This window comes from Diadema setosum, chromosome 3 (assembly GCF_964275005.1).
Source record: "Diadema setosum chromosome 3, eeDiaSeto1, whole genome shotgun sequence".
Taxonomy (NCBI): Eukaryota; Metazoa; Echinodermata; class Echinoidea; order Diadematoida; family Diadematidae; genus Diadema; species Diadema setosum.
In genome coordinates this window covers 2,392,110-2,411,458 of record NC_092687.1, presented here as the reverse complement: position 1 = coordinate 2,411,458, position 19,349 = coordinate 2,392,110, and the positions used below count along the sequence as shown (strand labels likewise).

Below are 19,349 nucleotides of genomic sequence, written 5' to 3'. Positions count from 1 at the left end.
TTTTTTTACTCAATTTTTTTCGTGTTACCTGTGATATGACCGTCCCCTCGTGTGTGTTTGTAATATATTATATATACGTATACATATTATACATATACACATATATAATGTTACATCATAATTGAAGAAAAAAAATTGAAGCATAACTATAAAAATGTCCCACTCGTGTCTTGAACAATGTCATCACGACCATCAATATAAACCAAATAACCAATTTGAGTGTTCATGGATGAAGAGATTAAAACTGCTCATGGATTAAGACAGGTAATATTGGGTAATTTCAGTACACTTCTCTACATCACTATCACAATATGATATGTTTTCCATATCTCACCATTAAGAAGGAAATACGTGGGAAATTCCGGTTTTATTTGGCGGCCATTTTGGCGGCCATCTTGAATATCTCAAAAACTTCATGGATGCAAGAGTTGCATCATCCAGATTCGGATTCAGCACCCTCGAAATAGGATAAAACCATCAATTATTTTCAATTTCTCACCATTTAGAAGGAAATACATGGGAATTTCTGGTTTTAATTGGTGCGGCCATTTTGGCGGCCATCTTGAATATCTCAAAACTTCATGGATGCATGAGTTGCATCATCCATATTCGGATTCCGCACCTTCCAAATAGGATAGAATTATCAATTATTTTCAATTTCACACCATTTAGAAGGAAATACGTGGGAATTTTCAGTTTTGGCAGCCATTTTGGCGGCCATCTTGAATATCTCAAAACCCTCAAGGATGCAAGAGTTGCATCATCCAGATTCGGATTCAGCACCCTCGAAAAAGGGTAAAACCGTCAATTGTTTTCAATCTATCACCATTTAGAAGGAAATACGTGGGAATTTCCAGTTCGGGCGGCCATTTTGGCGGCCATCTTGAATATCTCAAAACCCTCAAGGATGCAAGAGTTGCATCATCCAGATTCGGATTCAGCACCCCCGAAATAGGGTAAAACCATCAAAAAACATTGGGTGGACGGTAAAACAAGGTTAGGCCCAAAAAGTCGCTTTGGCACCCAGACTAATTCTCATGGTATGCAGGATCCAATTTGATGATGTACTCAGAGTGAATTGGAAGGAAGAAAATAATACATACATAAGGATATGTAATACTATGGGGATATGAAACACTGCAATAGATGTTATAACTTATCTCTCTCTTTCTTTTTTTCTCTCTCTTCTACATAAATCCATGATCCTTTATTAAAAAGAAAGTTGATTTTAATATGTTACACTATTTCATACTCATTTGATTGATAGATACTTTATTTTCTGCAAATCAATATATAAATAAATTACATAATCATGAACATGGGAAACATACAAAGTATATTTAAAACAGAGTTGTTTGACTTGCATAAACAATGATATAAAGGAAATTAATGATATAATATTACAGTGTGCATGTATATGCAGCAGGGATTACAATAACGATATTAAATTTAAGAAGCGATAATGCAGAGGGCCGCTATTGTAAGCATTGCTTGAAAAGCATTGTTTGTTATTATAGGATATGGTGATTGATGCTAACATAAATAGTAATGTATTATATGTTCTTATATTTCCCTTGAACTCAGGAGTATGTTTCTGTGCCATGCTTGCCATATGCTGCAGAAGGGTGAACAAACCTAGTCAGAGGTAGGCGCATGCTCATTTTTTTTTTATCACACCATTACAAAGAGATAACAACAACTAATAGATGTCAAAGGATGATAAAAAACATCTTTCCCGGCGGCTTGCTGGAGAACATCTGTTATAAAGATTATGTTGCCATCAGCTAAAACACTTGCTCATTAGCCACTGTAAATGGCACTGAGCTTGGAATAACATTTTTGAAGAGGTTCTCAGTCAAATGTGGTAAAAAAAGAAAACAAAGATGGATCAATTGGGGTCCAAATTGATTGGCCATACCATGTTTTATAGCCTTAACATTTGCTGATGAAATTCTTCAAATAGACTTGAGCTTCAAATAGCAAGTCTGCTGAAGCCTTTACTTATAAACATGAGAGAATGTTGATCAAATGAAAAATTTTATTGCAAAATGGACTAAGCGCCATTTTTAAGCATGTCAAAGTAAGTCCAGCATCAGATAGAGCAAAATTGAACCTTTCCAGTAATACCTCACTTGTAAAATAACAAGGAATCTTCTGGAAGATTATTCTTATTATTTTCTCTCTTTTTTTGAAGATTTAATATTACAAATATCTCTACTAAACAAGAATGGACTTAGCTTGTTTTGCGATAAAACTGTTCAAATATCAACTCTAGTCATACGACCATCACATTTGTCATACATCATATTTGATTAAAACAATTTATTTAAAATGTTCAGCAAATGTTTGCAGACATTTCATTTAAATGTTGGAGAAAAGTATAGAAATTCATTTCCACCTATTTTTGAGGGTTTGGAGTAGTTTGGTCACATTTGGTCTTTATTTTCCAGTGAAGATCCACCATGCCAAATGACCAATCTACCAGCTTACCACTGAGTTGCAATAACAGGATATGGCATTCATTCATTATAATTGATGCAATGGTAATCTGACAAATACTGTATATGTACTCTGTACACCAATTATTCGTGCTGGATTATTAAGTAGACACAGTGCTACGGAGTGCAGCAGTTCAGATTTTAATGAGGTTCATGTAAAATGATCACATTTGTGTATCGCAACATGCTGCAGGACCTCTCATGTCGGGTATATGGCTGTTTTTTTCTGCTTCTTTTTGGCAGCACTAATGACATTGAGATAAGCTTGGTTAAAAGAATAGAAGGATGCCAGATATATTTTGATTTTTCTCTGCCAGTATTTTCCATGGTATTCCATTAAAGGGATGGTATATTATTGGTTAAGGTGAGGATTCAGCTTTTAGAACTTTCTGCAAGATATTTAAAAACCACTTCATGAAATGTTAGAGAAAGGTAGCATCCAATTTTTATTACGATCACTTCATTCCACTTTGTTTTTGGATACCTCAGCCATTTCTAAACCAATTTTCATCAAATAAACTTTGAATTCCTCTTAGAATTGTATGCTCTCCCATATTGTGTGAGAGGTTTCTCATTGTCTCAAAATATTTTCATCAACAGAAGTTGGAAATCTGAAGCCCTATCTTAACCCAAAACGTCCCATCCCTTTAACTCGTTGAGGACGGGCTGATTTTGCTACTTATAACACGCATTTCCCATAGACACCTGCCCGAGTATACTCGGGACTCGTCCTCAATGGTTTAAAAGTGGTGAAGAATAGAACAATGAGATATCTTGTATAGCCTTCTGTGACCAGTGCCTTTCATTGCTCTTGTTACTACATGATGGTTACACAACAAACGGTCTCTCATCTCAAATTATTCATGCAGCACTCAGCAGCAGCAGCACTCCAACCTGCCCTTCACCTGTGTCTGATCGACCAATTATAACGACCAACATCACGCCAAGGTTTACATATATGTGCTGAAATATGCACTGATTTACAGCTACTAACACTGCATGCTGGGCACCACTGACTTTCAGATTCAATCATTTGTACAGTTAACCTGTTCCCTTCTATTATTAAAAGAAATAACTAGTATCAGAACTATTATCATTATTGATGTTCAAATCCATGAAATTCTTCCGTCGAGATGTTTTCATTGCAACTGATTGACAAATTGCCCTACATCAACGTAAATAAGCACTGAATTGATCAGTGTTTTAGTAGTAGCCATGATAAAAAAATCATGGGCGTACATACTCGAGTAGGATTCGAACCTATGACCTCCTGATCACCCCACAGGCGTCATCTCCACTAGACCACCGAGCTTACGCCCGATAACAAGTGTTGGTTCTAATCCTTATAGCATGCAGTGGGTACTACTTTGTTATTCAAATCCATGAAATTCTTCCGTTGAGATGTTTTGATCAGGAAGTCGTAGGTTCGAATCCTGCTCGAGTATGTACGCCCAGGATTTTTTATCATGGCTACTACTAAAACACTGATCAATTTTTGAGTGATGATTTCCCCCCCCCCCATGGGGGCTCCCTTACCTGAGCCGCAGAACCATAGGAATCCAACAGGTTTTCCCAGACCACGAAGAGATTCTTACAACTCTGCCACCTACGATAAGAGTGAAACAAAAAATATGAATGGATGAGCAAAACATGAACACCCAAACTTTGAAGAAAAACAAAATGCACAAAACATGCTTGTATGAGAATAAGATTGCAAGAAACGGAAAGTCAACACCTTTGTCGATGTTTACTGTTTTAAGAGTAATTTGCCATTTGCAAATGAAACAAAAACCCAGCATTAATGCTTTAAAGTAGTTCTAAAATGTGAGTTAGAGATAGTAACAACTACTGTAAAAATTTGAATCCGTACAATCGATGTAAGTGTTGTTAAATACACAAAATGTGAACAATAGTTATAATAAATATGTTTCCAGACTTAACTATTTACAGTTATGGTTTATTAAAGGGTGGTGAGTTGGCTCAGTCGGTAGCGCGTCTGCCTCACGATCACGCGGCCCGGGTTCGAACCCGAGTCTGGATTGAGCAATGTTGTGTGTAAGCATACTGTCCCCTCTAGTAAGAGGCAAAACGCTCTGTCCCTCGGATAGGACATAAAATGGAGGTCCCGTGTATGAGAGAGTAACAACTCATGCACATAAAAGATCCTGCTTCATTCATTCATCGCAAAGAGCAGGGTGTTTAACCCGGTGAAGTGGTCCCACCTCACATCCAACTGGACCCCATGGAAGACCAGCTTAACTTAGCTGAATATGGGCTATCCAGCCATCTCTCGCAGATGGAAAATGAACAAACAAACAAACAAACAAAAATTTGAGAAAGATAATGATATCTCCTTATATTCCAGTTTGTATTGCAAAATTTCTTACATGGTAGGATGTTTTGTGATACAACAGACCTACATAAAATATGCATCAAATGTGATATCTTGAACATTATTTTTTAATCACTGCTCCCAAAAGTAAACAGGACCTTTGATAGCAATTCATTATATTAATTGTCCATGAAGAGACTGCAATAAAAAAATAAAAAAACTTGACTTTTTAGCACATTTCCTCCATTTTTATCAATTTCATTTCAATATCTTTCAATTCAATATCTTCAGAGAGTGAAGTATAATAGTATTGTTTATTTCACAGTATTTTTCTTCGTTATTACATTGTAGGGGCCTACTGATATTATGTCATTATGTGTGTGTATATAGATGTTTTGTATCTTTGGAAATGAAATAGAATGAAAAAAATGATTGATGTAAATTTAATGTTTCAGGGGTAGTAATAACAAACACAATTCAATTATGTTTTGTTTTTGTTTTGTTTTTTGTTCTTGTGAACACAAAGTGGAAATAGATGTAAAATCAATCAATCAATTAATGATGCATGGATATCACAGACATATAGAATATCATCAAGTGAATAAAGGGGCAATTGTTTTGTGAATAAAGGGGAAAACATGCCATTGGTAGCTGCCAATGGTTACAGTTAATTATTCCGAAGGTTCGTCGATCCAAAAATGAAATAAGGTTCGTTATTCCGAAGGTTCGTTAATCCGAAAATGAAACAAAGCTTTTCGGATCAACGAACCTTTGGAATAACGCCACAAATGTTTTTTTGTTTGTTTTTTTCGGATTAACTTTTTTTTTTCAGATTAAGGAACCCTTTTTCATTTTTGGATTAATGAATCTCGAGGTTTAGGCAATTTGTGTGTTTCCGATTAACAAACCTTCAGAATAACGAACCTTTGGAATAACAAACCTTCGGAATAATGAACAGCACCCGCTACCAACTCACCTCTCCTTTGATAATAACGTCTTTTCCTTGAACGTTTCGACGAGAGATTGAAGACTACGCGAGAAGTCCATATGGGTCTTGGAGACTTGGCTGTGGAAATCGGCAACTGAAAAACCAAGAGACAGGAAACAGAAAAATGACTTTCATCTATTTTTTAACCACTTTGACCTTTGACCTGGACTTTTGACCTTTCACCACCATGTCAAAGAAATGTTAATCCGATTATCTAAACCCTCTTTGCTAAATCATATTACCATTGGACATTAATTTTCTTGTTAGATAAAGTTACGATTAGAAAATGCCATGCTTAGCCACAGTATGATGAACTTTGACCACTGACCTCAAGGAATTTGGCCTAAAGCCTATTTCATTGATAACTTTTACAAGTAATAAAAAGCATTCATGATAACAAAGTTTGCACATCGCATAGTCCTTCTCTTCCTGCTCTATCTTTCTAATATCCTTATAAAGTTGTGTTCTCTACATGACAATTTGTGAATGTTTTGTTGGTACTAATCCGAAAGTGTTTTCTCTTACACAAGAACACTTAAAAGCAATAGTCTTGGAAATAAACAACTCGATGAGCAAAGCGTAAAAGCAACTGTTTGTCCTGAAAGCCCTCTGCGGATAAATTCTAAACAATCTCTACTCAAGTGAAAGTAATAATATCAAAAGGGCATTCCCATTCTAGAATATTTTGAAAGATTGATAAATTCTTCTCTCTTTCTTTCTTCCTTTTTTTTTTTGAGTTGCATTCTTGAAAAAAAAATGCAACAAAATGTGTGTATACAAATGTATGTGATGAAAAATACAGATCAGACATGTCTATCAATCTCTGAGTCTGGACATGTCAAGACTAGCAGTGAGTCACATGATCAAGCAAGGCAACAGTCGTGTCATCAATCAGATGAAGGATATTAAGCCGTTCCTTCCAGGAACCTGGTGGCCTGCATATTAAGTTTATGGACATTTTAGAATTCAGTATGGAACGGATTAACAGTAAGTGTTCATCTCCTACTCGTCTGATATGGCAGTCATGTGACCATTCCTGCTTCCAAGCGACCTCTCTGACAAGAAGAACTCTCAGCCACACTGACCTGATGCAATAATTATACCGAGAAGAACTGTAGACATTCTACAACAGGATTTGCATCAATGCAGCTAAAATGGGAAAGTACCTTCCAGATGTTTCTTAAAGGGGTGGTACAGTGGATGAGAAGGGAATTCATTTTTATAACTCTTTGTGACATAATTACAAACCATGTATATGGAATATAAAGAGCATATAATTCTTAGAGGAGTGAAAAGGGTTTTTTTGATAAAAATTGGTTTTAAAATGGCTGAGATATACAAAAACAAAGAGATCCTGATCGAAGATGGGACCTGACTTTTATTCGGACCACTTTCTTTTGCTTTGTTATATCTCAGCTATTTCAAAATCAATTTTTATCAAATTTATTTTACATTCCTCTCAGAATTGTATGCTCTTTGATATTTCAAAGAGTTTTAGAAGTGGCTTTATTATCTCATAAAGAGTTAAAAGCTGAATTCCCATCTCAACCAAACCCCTTTGAAATGATATGATTTCCTGACACTGTAAAAATCTGTTTCCAACTGGCCTTTTTTTTTCACTTCCATATCCTCTATTTGCATTGCTAGTATTCTTCTCTGGGCTGTCTTATTTTGCATGAAGTTTCAGTGTACGATTAAGAGTATTAGGTACTTTTGATGCTATTGTAGAATGATAATGATAATTGATGATAATAAATAAAGGAATCATGTAAATGACAATACCAATACTTAATGATAGTCATGTGAATAAAAGTAATTAGCAACAATGACAGTACTGATAACAGTAAGATCATATTGCTACATACTTTCTAAAATCCCACTAATGTGTACTACTAATGTTTGTGCACTTCCTGACACAACATACATTTGGGGTAGATTTCTCTCATTAACTATACTCAGTATCATACATGCTTGTAACTTCAATTTCATGCAGTTTGGTGACTGGTAATTACTATTTGTCACACAAGGACAACATGAGAAATGAGGCCATTACAGCAATTTTTCTTGCTTATCTTGATTCCAAGGATACAAAAGTGAGGTTATGGTTATTTGGTTAACTGGTTTTTAATGTATTCATGCTATAAAGGTTGATCTTAATATCAGATTCATATAGTTTGGCATACTCTCTCTTCTAGAATATGTGGAGGCCGGCAGAATTGTGGCCACTGATTTTATGCTCTGGAGTACAAGGGTGCTGCCACAAGTTTGACACTGTGGAATCATACAATCTGTGAAATATCAGCCCAGAAGTCATACAGCCAATGCATCCAACATGACGGAAATAAGGCTCATGAGTCTGACACTAGGCAATAGGCCCAAGAGTTTGACACTAAGCAATCAAGGCCCACAAGACCGACACATTAAGCCCTGTGATGTAATGTGAAACTTGTGGGACGTTTTTAGCTAATGTGGGCCTTTTTTGTTTGTGTCAAACTCAAGGACCTTGTTTAATTGCCTAGTGTCAAACTTGTGGGACTTGTTTGCCAACTGTTGCATTCATGGGCCTCATTTGCCTAGTGTCAAGCTCATGGACTCTATAATGACTTGTGGACCTTTTTTGTTTCAATATTGAACTTGTGGGCTGTATGTTGGTCTTGTGGAATGAACCCTCGAGTAAAGGGGTTAATGGATTTTCACCACAGCTACAGGCAAAGAACTCCTTTTCATCATAGCCTCCTGGACATGAGGCTAACCAATTTCATTTCATGGCCTTCCCAAAATCACGAAGATGAATGTGTGAATGTTTACAATGAAGCCATGAATTCATCAACTCGAGCCGAGATCTCACTGTCATAAGTCATTTTTCCCTCCACTGAAGACAAAATTTGGTCACATTTCCCCAAGAGTGGAATTGCAATGTCTGCTTCGTTTTCATGTTCCATCTATTAATTTACGAGAGGAAGGGGCTCCTTGAAGCATCCGTCATGTTAAGGCATCATCACCATCAATCTCCACTCACTGCATTCACTTTTTACAGCAACAGAGCGATAATCACCCAGACTCATAAATTTTTCCAAGAGTCTTACAATCCATCATGACATTGTTTTCATAACATCATTCATATCCCATCATGCATCTAATGAGTGTACCAAAAAGAGGACTATGGGGATTCAGAAAATCAGAATTTGCTGTAAACGCTAAACTTTCCCTAAAAAAAGAATCATCTTGAATTTGCATTGTGGAGTAACCTTCCAATACCTCAACCCTCACTGTATAATTTGACACAATGTCTGGGAAACCAAAGTATATGATTTGAATACAGATCATCTAATCCCTTAATTCTTACATTGTCGGGTTACCAGGTTACCATACCCCCCCCCCCCCCCCCCCCGATGGAATAAAGCACATTGCTACACCTGAGAGGGCTTGCAAAATGTACATTCAGCTAGAGGGTGCATTTATCAACTCACATCTAAAACAACTTTCATGGAGATTTTGGCAGTTGAAAAATGCAAAGCTGTTTTGGTTATGAGGTAAGTTTATGAAATGCTGGAAAAAATGCAATGGCAAAAACATTTGAGCAAAAATTCATTTCTGTAGAGATGATAAATGCAAAGTTGTTTTAAAATACATTTGAAGAGTTTGTTTGCAAAAACCGATAAGTCCATATTTGCCGAATGGAGATATTTGCGATTAAAAGTCAAGAAAAATAAAGAGAATAATAAGAAAATTTTTGCTTCTTTTGACCATAACTTCAAACATATACCTTTATATGTAGTGACCAATATATCATTTAAAAGGTATTATTTTGTACTTTAAGACAAAGATCGTACTTCAAAATCTTCAAAAATGGACTTATCGGTTTTTGCAAACAAACCCTTCATTTATAGCTTGGACCTGCCCATGCCAACCAATACCAACTACACATATCCATTCCTCATGTCAAACTGCGCAGTAGGACTGTCCAGTGAGGCTTCCCTCTCAACTCATGAACTTGCAACCACTTGAGAAATGGAATCTGATAGGCCTTTTCGAACATGTTTTAATAGTAGGTATTGAAAGGTGTTTCAAATGTTGGAAAGGTGATAAATGCATCCGAGGTCAAGTTTGGAAGGAAAATTAAATATTGATGAGAAAGCTTGGCATGTTCAGCAAAGGGCCTGGGCATGTAAAGGGTTCAAAGATTTGTCTGACAGAACTATAAATCTCTGGCATGAAATACATATGAAGAGTTTGATCGCAAAAACCGATAAGTCCAAAATTGTCAAATGGAGATATTTGCGGTTAAAGGTCAAGAAAAATAGAGAGAATAATAAGAAAATTTTTGCTTCCTTTGACCATAACTTCAAAAATGTACCTTTATATGTAGTGACCAATATATCATTTAAAAGGTATTATTTTGTACTTTATGACAGAGGCCGTACTTCAAAATCTTCAAAAATGGACTTATAGGTTTTTGCAAACAAACTCTTCATATCATTGAAAGCAATAAAGTATATAAAAAAAAAAGATATCCTGCGAGAAAAGATATCTTGAAGAAAACTTACATATTTGGAAAATAAGAGAGAGACCAAAAATCCCTGAGCATCGTGACTCCTGCCAAGATCAAGACGAGAATGGTACAAATTTATAACCTCCACTTGTAACCCACATGTGTTATAAAAGTACAAGTGTCACACTTGGTGCCAGTAATGATAGATAGATATTACCAGCGAGAATTGATGGTAGGCAATTTGAAGATATCAATTTTTTTTCTGGTTCATCGGGGGAAAAACAGAAGAAGTAGCCAGTGAACTCATTTCTACGTCATAAGAAGAGGCTCATTCATTATCTCTGTCTCGTTTATCAATTTTTTCCCCCCTTCTTGATCTCTTTTGGGATTACAATGAGACAGGACCAAGGAAGGGGTGAAGATTAGGATTGGGTGTATGTTTCTTAGTCTGACTCAAGATTTCTTGTTCCAGTAGTTTTTATTTCTGAAGAAAAAAAAAGGGAGTACTGACAAAAAAAAAAGAAGATCTTCCCAGATTGGAGACATCCCAAAGGATCTATTGATCATTTCTCCACCATTTTATCATTTTTGTATGACCTGCTTCGCAAAAAAAAAAAAAAAATAATAATAATAATGATAAAATAGATCAGATGAGGTCATTTATTATCCCTACCTTGTTTATCATCTTTTTCCATCTTATCTGGGGAGCCAGACAGAGTTGAATTAGAAGTGACTCAGACGAGTCACAAAACTGCTCAGTGAAATTTTAGAAGTCCAGTTGAACAGATTTAATTTACATGCTTTTAGCACATTACCTGGATGAATCAAAATCTACATTGATATATGTAATCATCTTTTCCTTTTTTTATATATCCATCTTTTAATACATTCATCATAGATAGATAGATATCTATCTACATTTCCATCTATCCTTCAATCTATCAATCAGGTCTATATATACATATCTATCTTTATTTCTCTATCTATCTATCTATCTATCTATCTATCCATCCATCAATCAATCATCCATCTATCTACCTATCTATCTCTACATATATCTAGCCATCCATCTCTACACATTATATATCTATCTATCCATCTATCTCTATCTCTATCTCTAACTATCTCTATATGGTACATAATATCTGTCTATCCATCTATCTCCATATATACATATGAAGAGTTTGTTCGCAAAAACCGATAAGTCCATATTTGCCAAATGGAGATATTTGCGATGAAAGGTCAAGAAGAACAAAGAGAATAATAAGAAAAGTTGTGCTTCTTTTGGCCATAACTTCAAAAATGTACCTTTATATGTAGTGACCAATATATCATTTAAAAGGTATGATTTTGTACTTTATGACAAAGACCGTACTTCAAAATCTTCAAAAATGGACTTATCGGTTTTTGCAAACAAACTCTTCATATATATCTATCTATTCATCTATTCCTTAATCTCCAGTTTACAACTACTGACTCTGTACGTGAAACATATATATCTCTCTGTTCTTTTTAGGTGTCTGTACAAGTGCAGTTTGTACCTATTCCATTCAGTATCAATCAATCAATGTCAGTCTAACCTTATCTATCAGATGATGAAGGAATGATGAGGAGTATAACCAAGAGAGAATTGAAAAACAAATTGCACAAGTTTTGATGAGTCATCCTCACCTTCATAATTCCCCAGAGTTTTTATTCCTCGGTGCCATGGATAATAAGCGTGCTGAAATTCCCCCACAAACTCCCATGAGCCAATATCAATCCATTCTACAGCCGGAAACCAAACTCTACAATCAATCACACTCTAGCAAAGATAAAATGTCCTTTAAAGGGTAACTATACACCATAATCCTGTAGGCTGGAGTTGATAGAGTAATATCAGATAAGCAAAATGGTAAAAGCATTAATTTGAACTGACCTGACCTGATTTTAAAAGGCATTATGGAAACTAAATTTGTTTGACAATTGTTACTATGCTCTGTTACCATGGATTTGATTATGAGCACTTTACACATCATTATTACCACAAAAACTGTTCACAACCAGCATTCCACATCTTTTTCAAAATTGTGAAAATCAATAATCATAGTGTTGAAGAGCAATTTATCAAAATCACTGCATTCATTTTCAACATCAACGTTTAAATCATTCAATAAGAAATTTGTCATCATCATCATCACAACGATATTTCAAATTAAGCGCTGACATCATCGTAACTTGAAATACCATCATCATCATCATCATCATCATCATCGTATTTTCATTGCAGACATTCACTCACAATAATCTCCTCCGTAATGACATCATCATTATCATTATAAAAATCCTGTTACAATCACTCTCAACATCATTTTTTGAAATATCTTCTTTATCATCATGACCATCAAAATCATTACAATCATCATGATTAATTCCATCAACATCACCACCACCACCATCATCATAATCAAAATCCTCCTCCTGAGCACCATCACCATATACCATCACCATCATCTTTGAAATCTGAACTCTTTACTGGGATAATACATCTTCAACATGTCACACACAAACTCACACATGTACACACATACACATGCACACACACACACACAAACACGCACACACACACACACACACACACACACACATGCATTATATACAGTAGTAATTCCTTCTGTTACACCACCACCATCAACAATGACACAAGAAAAAAACAAAAAGGCACAAAAGATTCAGGGAACAAATTGCACTAGCACCAAATGCTCTGCCATTGATGAACAAAACAACATAAAGACAATGAAAAAAGAAAGACAAGAGGTCCATGGCTGTCTCCGTGGTAACAGCTTTTTTGCTAGGCATCCAATGCAATGAGATGCAGCAGGCAGGCAACAACCATGAAGCTGGCTTAACGCTTCCATTAGCAACAAAAGGCTGCATGACGGCGTTAAGCCTCAATGGCATGTTTAGCTGTCACTACTACCATTTACACCACTACCCTTTACAACACTGGAATTGGAAATAGACACTGGGATATATTGTAATGGATAAAAAGAATGAGTCAAACAAACAATACTGTCATTGTTCAATAAAGGTCATGTACGGTATTACCTATCTCATCTTCTTTATGTCTCCAACTTTCTCACCGTCCCTCCCCAAGCAAACTCTAATCCCTTGAGTGAAGAGAATCTTCCAGGAGGTATTAAAATCATTGTATTATGCCCCATATTTCCAGTATGTAAGTAATTGTGTGTGTGAATGTTTGAGTACATGTCTGTTTGCATGTGTATGTGTGTTTGCAAATGTGTATTATTAAATCCCTTTTGTCATACAGTTTCTATTCAATTTTCAATAGAGAGTACAAAGTCATGTAAAAAAGTAATTAGCTTTAACTATGGGATCATGTGCAGGGGTTCATTTTTTGAGAAATGCCAGAACAGATAACAGAGACATGAAAATGACTGTGACAATTCATCTGGTGATAAAAAATTCAAGGAAAAACTGCAGTAATAATAACAATTAATATTAGTAGTAGTAGTAGTAGTAGTAGTAGTAGTAGTAGTAGTAGTAGTAGTAGTAGTAGTAGTAGTAGTAGTAGTAGTTAGTAGCAGTAGTGGTAGTAATATCATTATTATTACCACTACTACTACTACTGCTACTACTTTTATCATTATTTTATTATCATTATTATTTATTCAGCATTTCAGCCACGTGTACATGGGTAAACACAAAACACAGTAATGTCACATATCTTTCATTAATAAAACCATTTTCACACAAGTAGCTAAAGGGAAGTTAATAACCTTAAAATTCTGCATGCAACATTAAAAAAGTACAGGGAACTGAACAACACATGAGGCATCCAATTCCCCATGGTTGATGGTGTCCTACATATAACAAGGAAAAGTAGAAATTATGCGGTGCGTAATATATGTCCCCGCCGGAAGTAGCATTTTGTAACAAAATGTGCAATATAGGTAAAAAATCAAGGTCAAAGGTCAAAGAAGTCAAAGGTCAAAATTCTGTGTAGAAGTCTTGAAGCCCTCACCTAGTGCCATCACATAAAGCAAATGGAATCGAAATTGGGTTAGAAATGGCGAAGGAGTAGCATTTTGTAGCCAATGTACAATATAGGTCAAAAAAATCAAGGTCAAAGGTCAAAGAAGACAAAGGTCAAAATTCTGTGTAGAAGTTTTGAAGCCCTCACCTAGTGCTATCACATAAAGCAAACGGAATCGAAATCAGGTTAGAAATGGCGAAGGAGTAGCATTTTGTAGCAAAATGCACAATATAGGTCAAAAATCAAGGTCAAAGGTCAAAGAAGTCAAAGGTCAAAATTCTGTGTAGAAGTTTTGAAGCCCTCAACTAGTGCCATCATATAAAGCAAACGGAATCGAAATTGGGTTAGAAATGGCGAAGGAGTAGCATTTTGTAGCAAAATGTAAAATATAGGTAAAAAATCGAGGTCAAAGGTCAAAGAAGTCAAAGGTCAAAATTCTGTGTAGAGGTTTTGAAGCCCTCACCTAGTGCCATCACATAAAGCAAACAGAATCGAAATCGGGTTAGAAATGGCAAAGGAGTAGCATTTTGTAGCAAAATGTACAATATAGGTCAAAGGTCAAGGTCAAAGGTCACAACTGAAATTCTGTGTAGAAGTTTTAAAGTTCCCATGTAGTGCTATCATATAAAGCAAACAGAATCAAAATTGGCTCATAAATGACAGAGAAGTAGCAAATTGAACATTTTGATCACACACGGACGCACACACGGATGGACGGACGCACGGACGGACGCACGGACGGACGCACGGACACACACACGTACGGAGCCCATTTCATAGTCCCCTGCTCGAACTCGTTCGGCGGGGACAACAATATTGTCAACTGTATCAAATGATTACCACAACATCTCACCACAAGCACAAACCTAAGCCTGGTATTAAAGATAAAGGAGTGTACAGACAAATAAAAAGAATAGTACCACATAGGAGTGTAGAGATAAAAATTAAATATTTTTGGGCTGAAAGAAAGACTACTTCAATATCAATGAAAGTAGGAAGATGTTTGTTGGCAGCTGACATTTTGGAGGAAGGTCGTAGAAAAATCCTCCCTGTGCCTATTTTTCTTTTCCTCTTTCTTTATTTGTGCATCCTTTTCAAAGGGCATGACAAGTAGACATTATGTATTTTTTTCTGAATGTCAAGCTTGGGTTTGGAAATCCTGCTCAGACTGACTTCAACCGAGTCTCAATCCTACTTTGCATACAATTTGCATTTGTGTCAGAACAGCACTGCAGCTGACATAACACATTTTATCGAATTAAAGAGATGAAAGCTCTCCGAGAGTCAACTTCAATATTTCTGTTTTGTCACTTCTTCTTTGGATAATGACTATTAAAAATGATGATTTCTTTCCTGTTAGGTAATAAACTTAATTTACCACAGTACTGTAAAAGTGGATACTTTCGTGCAACTAATTTTTCGTGCTCGGCTAAATAAGAAGAGTTTCACATGTTTTTAATTCTGTGTAATCAAGACAACAAGTATTGGAACATTATGGTAAAGCAAAAATATTAGTGTGCTTTTATTTTTGCGTTAGTTTCTGGTTGCGCAAAATACGCAAAAATTTCAACACTGCAAAAATGTCCACTCTTTCAGTATTCTACTGTGCTATATTTGAAGGGTTTGTTTGCAAAAACCGATAAGTCCATTTCTGAAGATTTTGAAGTACGATCTCTATCATAAAGAACAAAATAATACCTTTTAAATGATATATTGGTAACTACATATAAATGTATATTTTTGAAGTTATGGTCAAAAGAAGCACAAATTTTCTTATTATTCTCTTTATTTTTCTTGGCCTTTAATCGCAAATATCTCCATTCGGCAAATATGGACTTATCGGTTTTTGCAAACAAACTCTTCATTTCTTGGTTAGCATTTTCCCTTGATTCTATTTACTTGCTACACAGTGAAAGAATTGACTCTCCTTGAATGAGCACTATTTTAATTTAACAAAAATTAGAAAAAAAAAATACCAATCATATGACTGTCTGATGTGCAAACTTAGTAATTAGCATTAAACTGAATGGCTAAATTAATAAGACAAAGGAATAAATGAAAGCTCAGATGGAAAACTGACATTTGCTTATCCTTTTCTTTTGGCAATGCAAAGTCCTTAGAGTTTATGCATTACTCTACATTCTTAACCCGTTGAGGACGAGTCCCGGGTATACTCGAGCAAGCTTCAATGGCAAATGCATGTTGTAGCAAAATCAAACCATCCTAAACGGATTAAAGGCAATGAGATATAGAATAACTTGACAAGATGAAGATGACTGAAGATCTAGATTCTCATTTCAAACATGACATAACAAAAGAAAAGAGAACTAGAAAAAAAACACTCAGAGAGAGCAGATCTCCGCCAAACGGCTCCTTCCTCTCTTACTTGCATGGTGAAAATCGCCATATTTCCCAAATGATGAAGAAGCCTTCTTTCCACTCACAAAAATTTACTGCATCCTACCTGTGCCTCGAGGGAACACTCAGTGCACATATAATGCAAACCTCAAATTTGCACAGCTTGAACTCCCTCGTTTGTTGCCCCTACTTGCCAATCATATAAATCCTGCAAAATTATAATCATCTGTTTCTTGTGTCATTGTCAATGTTTCCTGTGTGTTTCATTTGAAGCAATTCTCAGCTTATTTTTAGTTATATTGGAAACAGACAAACAAACCAACACCAGCAAAAACATAACCCAGTGGCAGATCCAGAGGAGGGTGTAACGGGCGCGCTCCCCCTCTTTATCAAAACAAAAGAAATAACAAGAAATAATGCCTCTGGTACCACTTCATGGTGGAAGCTTTAAAAAATGAGATGAAACCCCGAAGTAGCACCAGAAATTTTGTTTTCGCCCCCTCCCGTTTTTATGGAATTCCTGGATACGCCCCTGTAACCTCCTTAGTGGCGGTAAGAATTTGGTCAGAGAAAACTGACAGAGTACGTCAACAATGCCTCGTGAGCTCACTGGGCTTAGTCTCAAAGTTTGGATACCGGTAATTTGAAATATGCTATGGGAACAAATAAAGGGGATGACACAATGCAACTGGTATTTGCCCCCCACTCAACAGGGAGGAGCCACTGATCTTTAACCCTCTGTAGTCCGGAGCATAAGAATTCCAATGATTTCATACTTAGTAGGACTGACTTTGACTTTCAAAGAGTTATATGAAAGTGCATGTAGATGTTGGTTATTTCTGATGACATTGATGCCAGTCAAAAGTGACTGCAGTTGTCAGGTAGTGTCAGACCAATCCATGAATAAAGGATGGTGTTCAACCTGTCATAGCATGAAGGGAGTGGGGGGGGGGTGGGGGGTAAGGGAGGGGATGGGAGGAGGAGGAGGGCACTCATGCGCACTCATAGTGGGCATAGTAGGGTAAGTTTTTAGAATGTCCTCATAGGCAGGTGGAAATTAGGGTCCACAAGTTAATCTTAACCCATTAACCCGTTGAGGACGAGTCCCGAGCATAATTGGGCAAGTGTCTACGGGAAATGGGTGTTGTAGCAAAATCAAATCGTCCTCAATGGGTTAAGGACAAGTCCTGAGTATACTCGGGTAAGTGTCTGTGGGAAATGCATGTTGTAGCAAAATCAGTCCATCCTTAACGGGTTAATAGATTGGTACAGTTGATCCTGCTGTTGTTGCAAGAACTGGGCTTAATCTGTTTACACCGAGCAAGACATACTGCTCGTGCTGTGTTGAGTTTGTGTCAGGTCAGACCTGCCACAGCCATTTTTAGGGGGTCAGAACTTCAAAAAGATTGTAGGTTTAGAGGCCAGAACTGCAGAAGTTAAAACACAGTTGGTCCTGTCAATTAATTGGTTGAATGTGAACTTGCTGTACATGTGTGGGTGGAGGAAGCAGGCTGTGGAGGGTTCAGGCATTGGGCGGGTCAAATCTGCCCTGGCCAATTGGGGTCTGACTTTGTTGATGGGTGGGTCAGTGGTGTCGTAGTCTGGTGGGGTCATGTAGGCGGGTGGCGGGTTAGAGATAGGACAATTACACATGTCAATGGGGACTGACTGGTGATGGGCAAAGTCAGTTCAACATCCAACTTTGCCTTCTACTTCCTAAAACAAACTAAATCCTAAACACACACAGAGGTCACTGTCTCATCTAGCCTTACTGCAAGGCTTTTTTCTGTTTGATTTTTTTTTTTTTGTTGAAGGGGGAGGGGTGTATTTTTTATTATCAATCTGTTTTAATCCCTTTAACTATAATGGCCAAATATCACTGACACTATTGAAGCACTTATATATCACTATCATCATCATCATCATCATTATCATCATCATCACCATCATCAACATCATCATTATTTTAAAGCATGCTTCCATATCTTTTTTTTTAACATTATCAATTTGGACATAAGATGTGGAAGTGCCTGAAACTGCATGAAAATCATGGGTGATCATGGCCTGCATTAATGCAGACTAAACAGTGAATTTGCTCAGGCCTATAATCTTACCAAAAAAAGATATATATATATATATATATATATATATATATATATATATATATATATATATATATATATATATATATACCACAGCATAATGTATATAAAAATTATCAGCAGCATGAAATAAGACTATCATATTACCCTCCAGTGAAATACATCTGATCCAATTATTAACTGGTTAGGTATTCATTTGACAGTCTTTGCTGTTCACATCAACCCTCCCCCATCCACCCCCTCCCCCCCCCCCCCCCCCCCCCGGCAGACGGGTAAATATTGCGGCAGCTGTGCGACAGCGTCTCCCATGGGGCACGAAAGCAGAAAATCACGGCAGGATGACAGAGAACATGGACTCATCGAACAGAAATGTGGGGAGGTCCTCCTTAAAGGGATCATACATTTTTGGTTGAGACATATAATTTCGGATTTCTAACCTTTTTTTCAAGTAAGATAATGAGAAACCTCTAATGAAAAATGAATGAGCATGTAATTCCAAGAGGAATTCAACGTCATGAAAATTGGTTTTGAAATGACTGAGAT

General features: G+C 36.5%; 1 protein-coding gene across 1 annotated transcript in view; it reads right to left on the bottom strand.

The window, feature by feature from the left end:
• The window catches only part of LOC140226663 (uncharacterized), a 58,955-nt gene extending 40,637 nt beyond the window's left edge, over nt 1-18,318 (bottom strand). Inside the window, exons 1-3 of the mRNA XM_072307103.1 lie at nt 18,189-18,318; nt 5,807-5,912; nt 4,035-4,104 (exon numbers count right to left, since the gene is read on the bottom strand). Of these exons, the coding sequence (XP_072163204.1) occupies nt 4,035-4,104; nt 5,807-5,912; nt 18,189-18,318 (306 nt within the window). The remainder of the gene's footprint in view (nt 1-4,034; nt 4,105-5,806; nt 5,913-18,188) is intronic.
• Nucleotides 18,319-19,349: the final 1,031 nt, after the last annotated feature.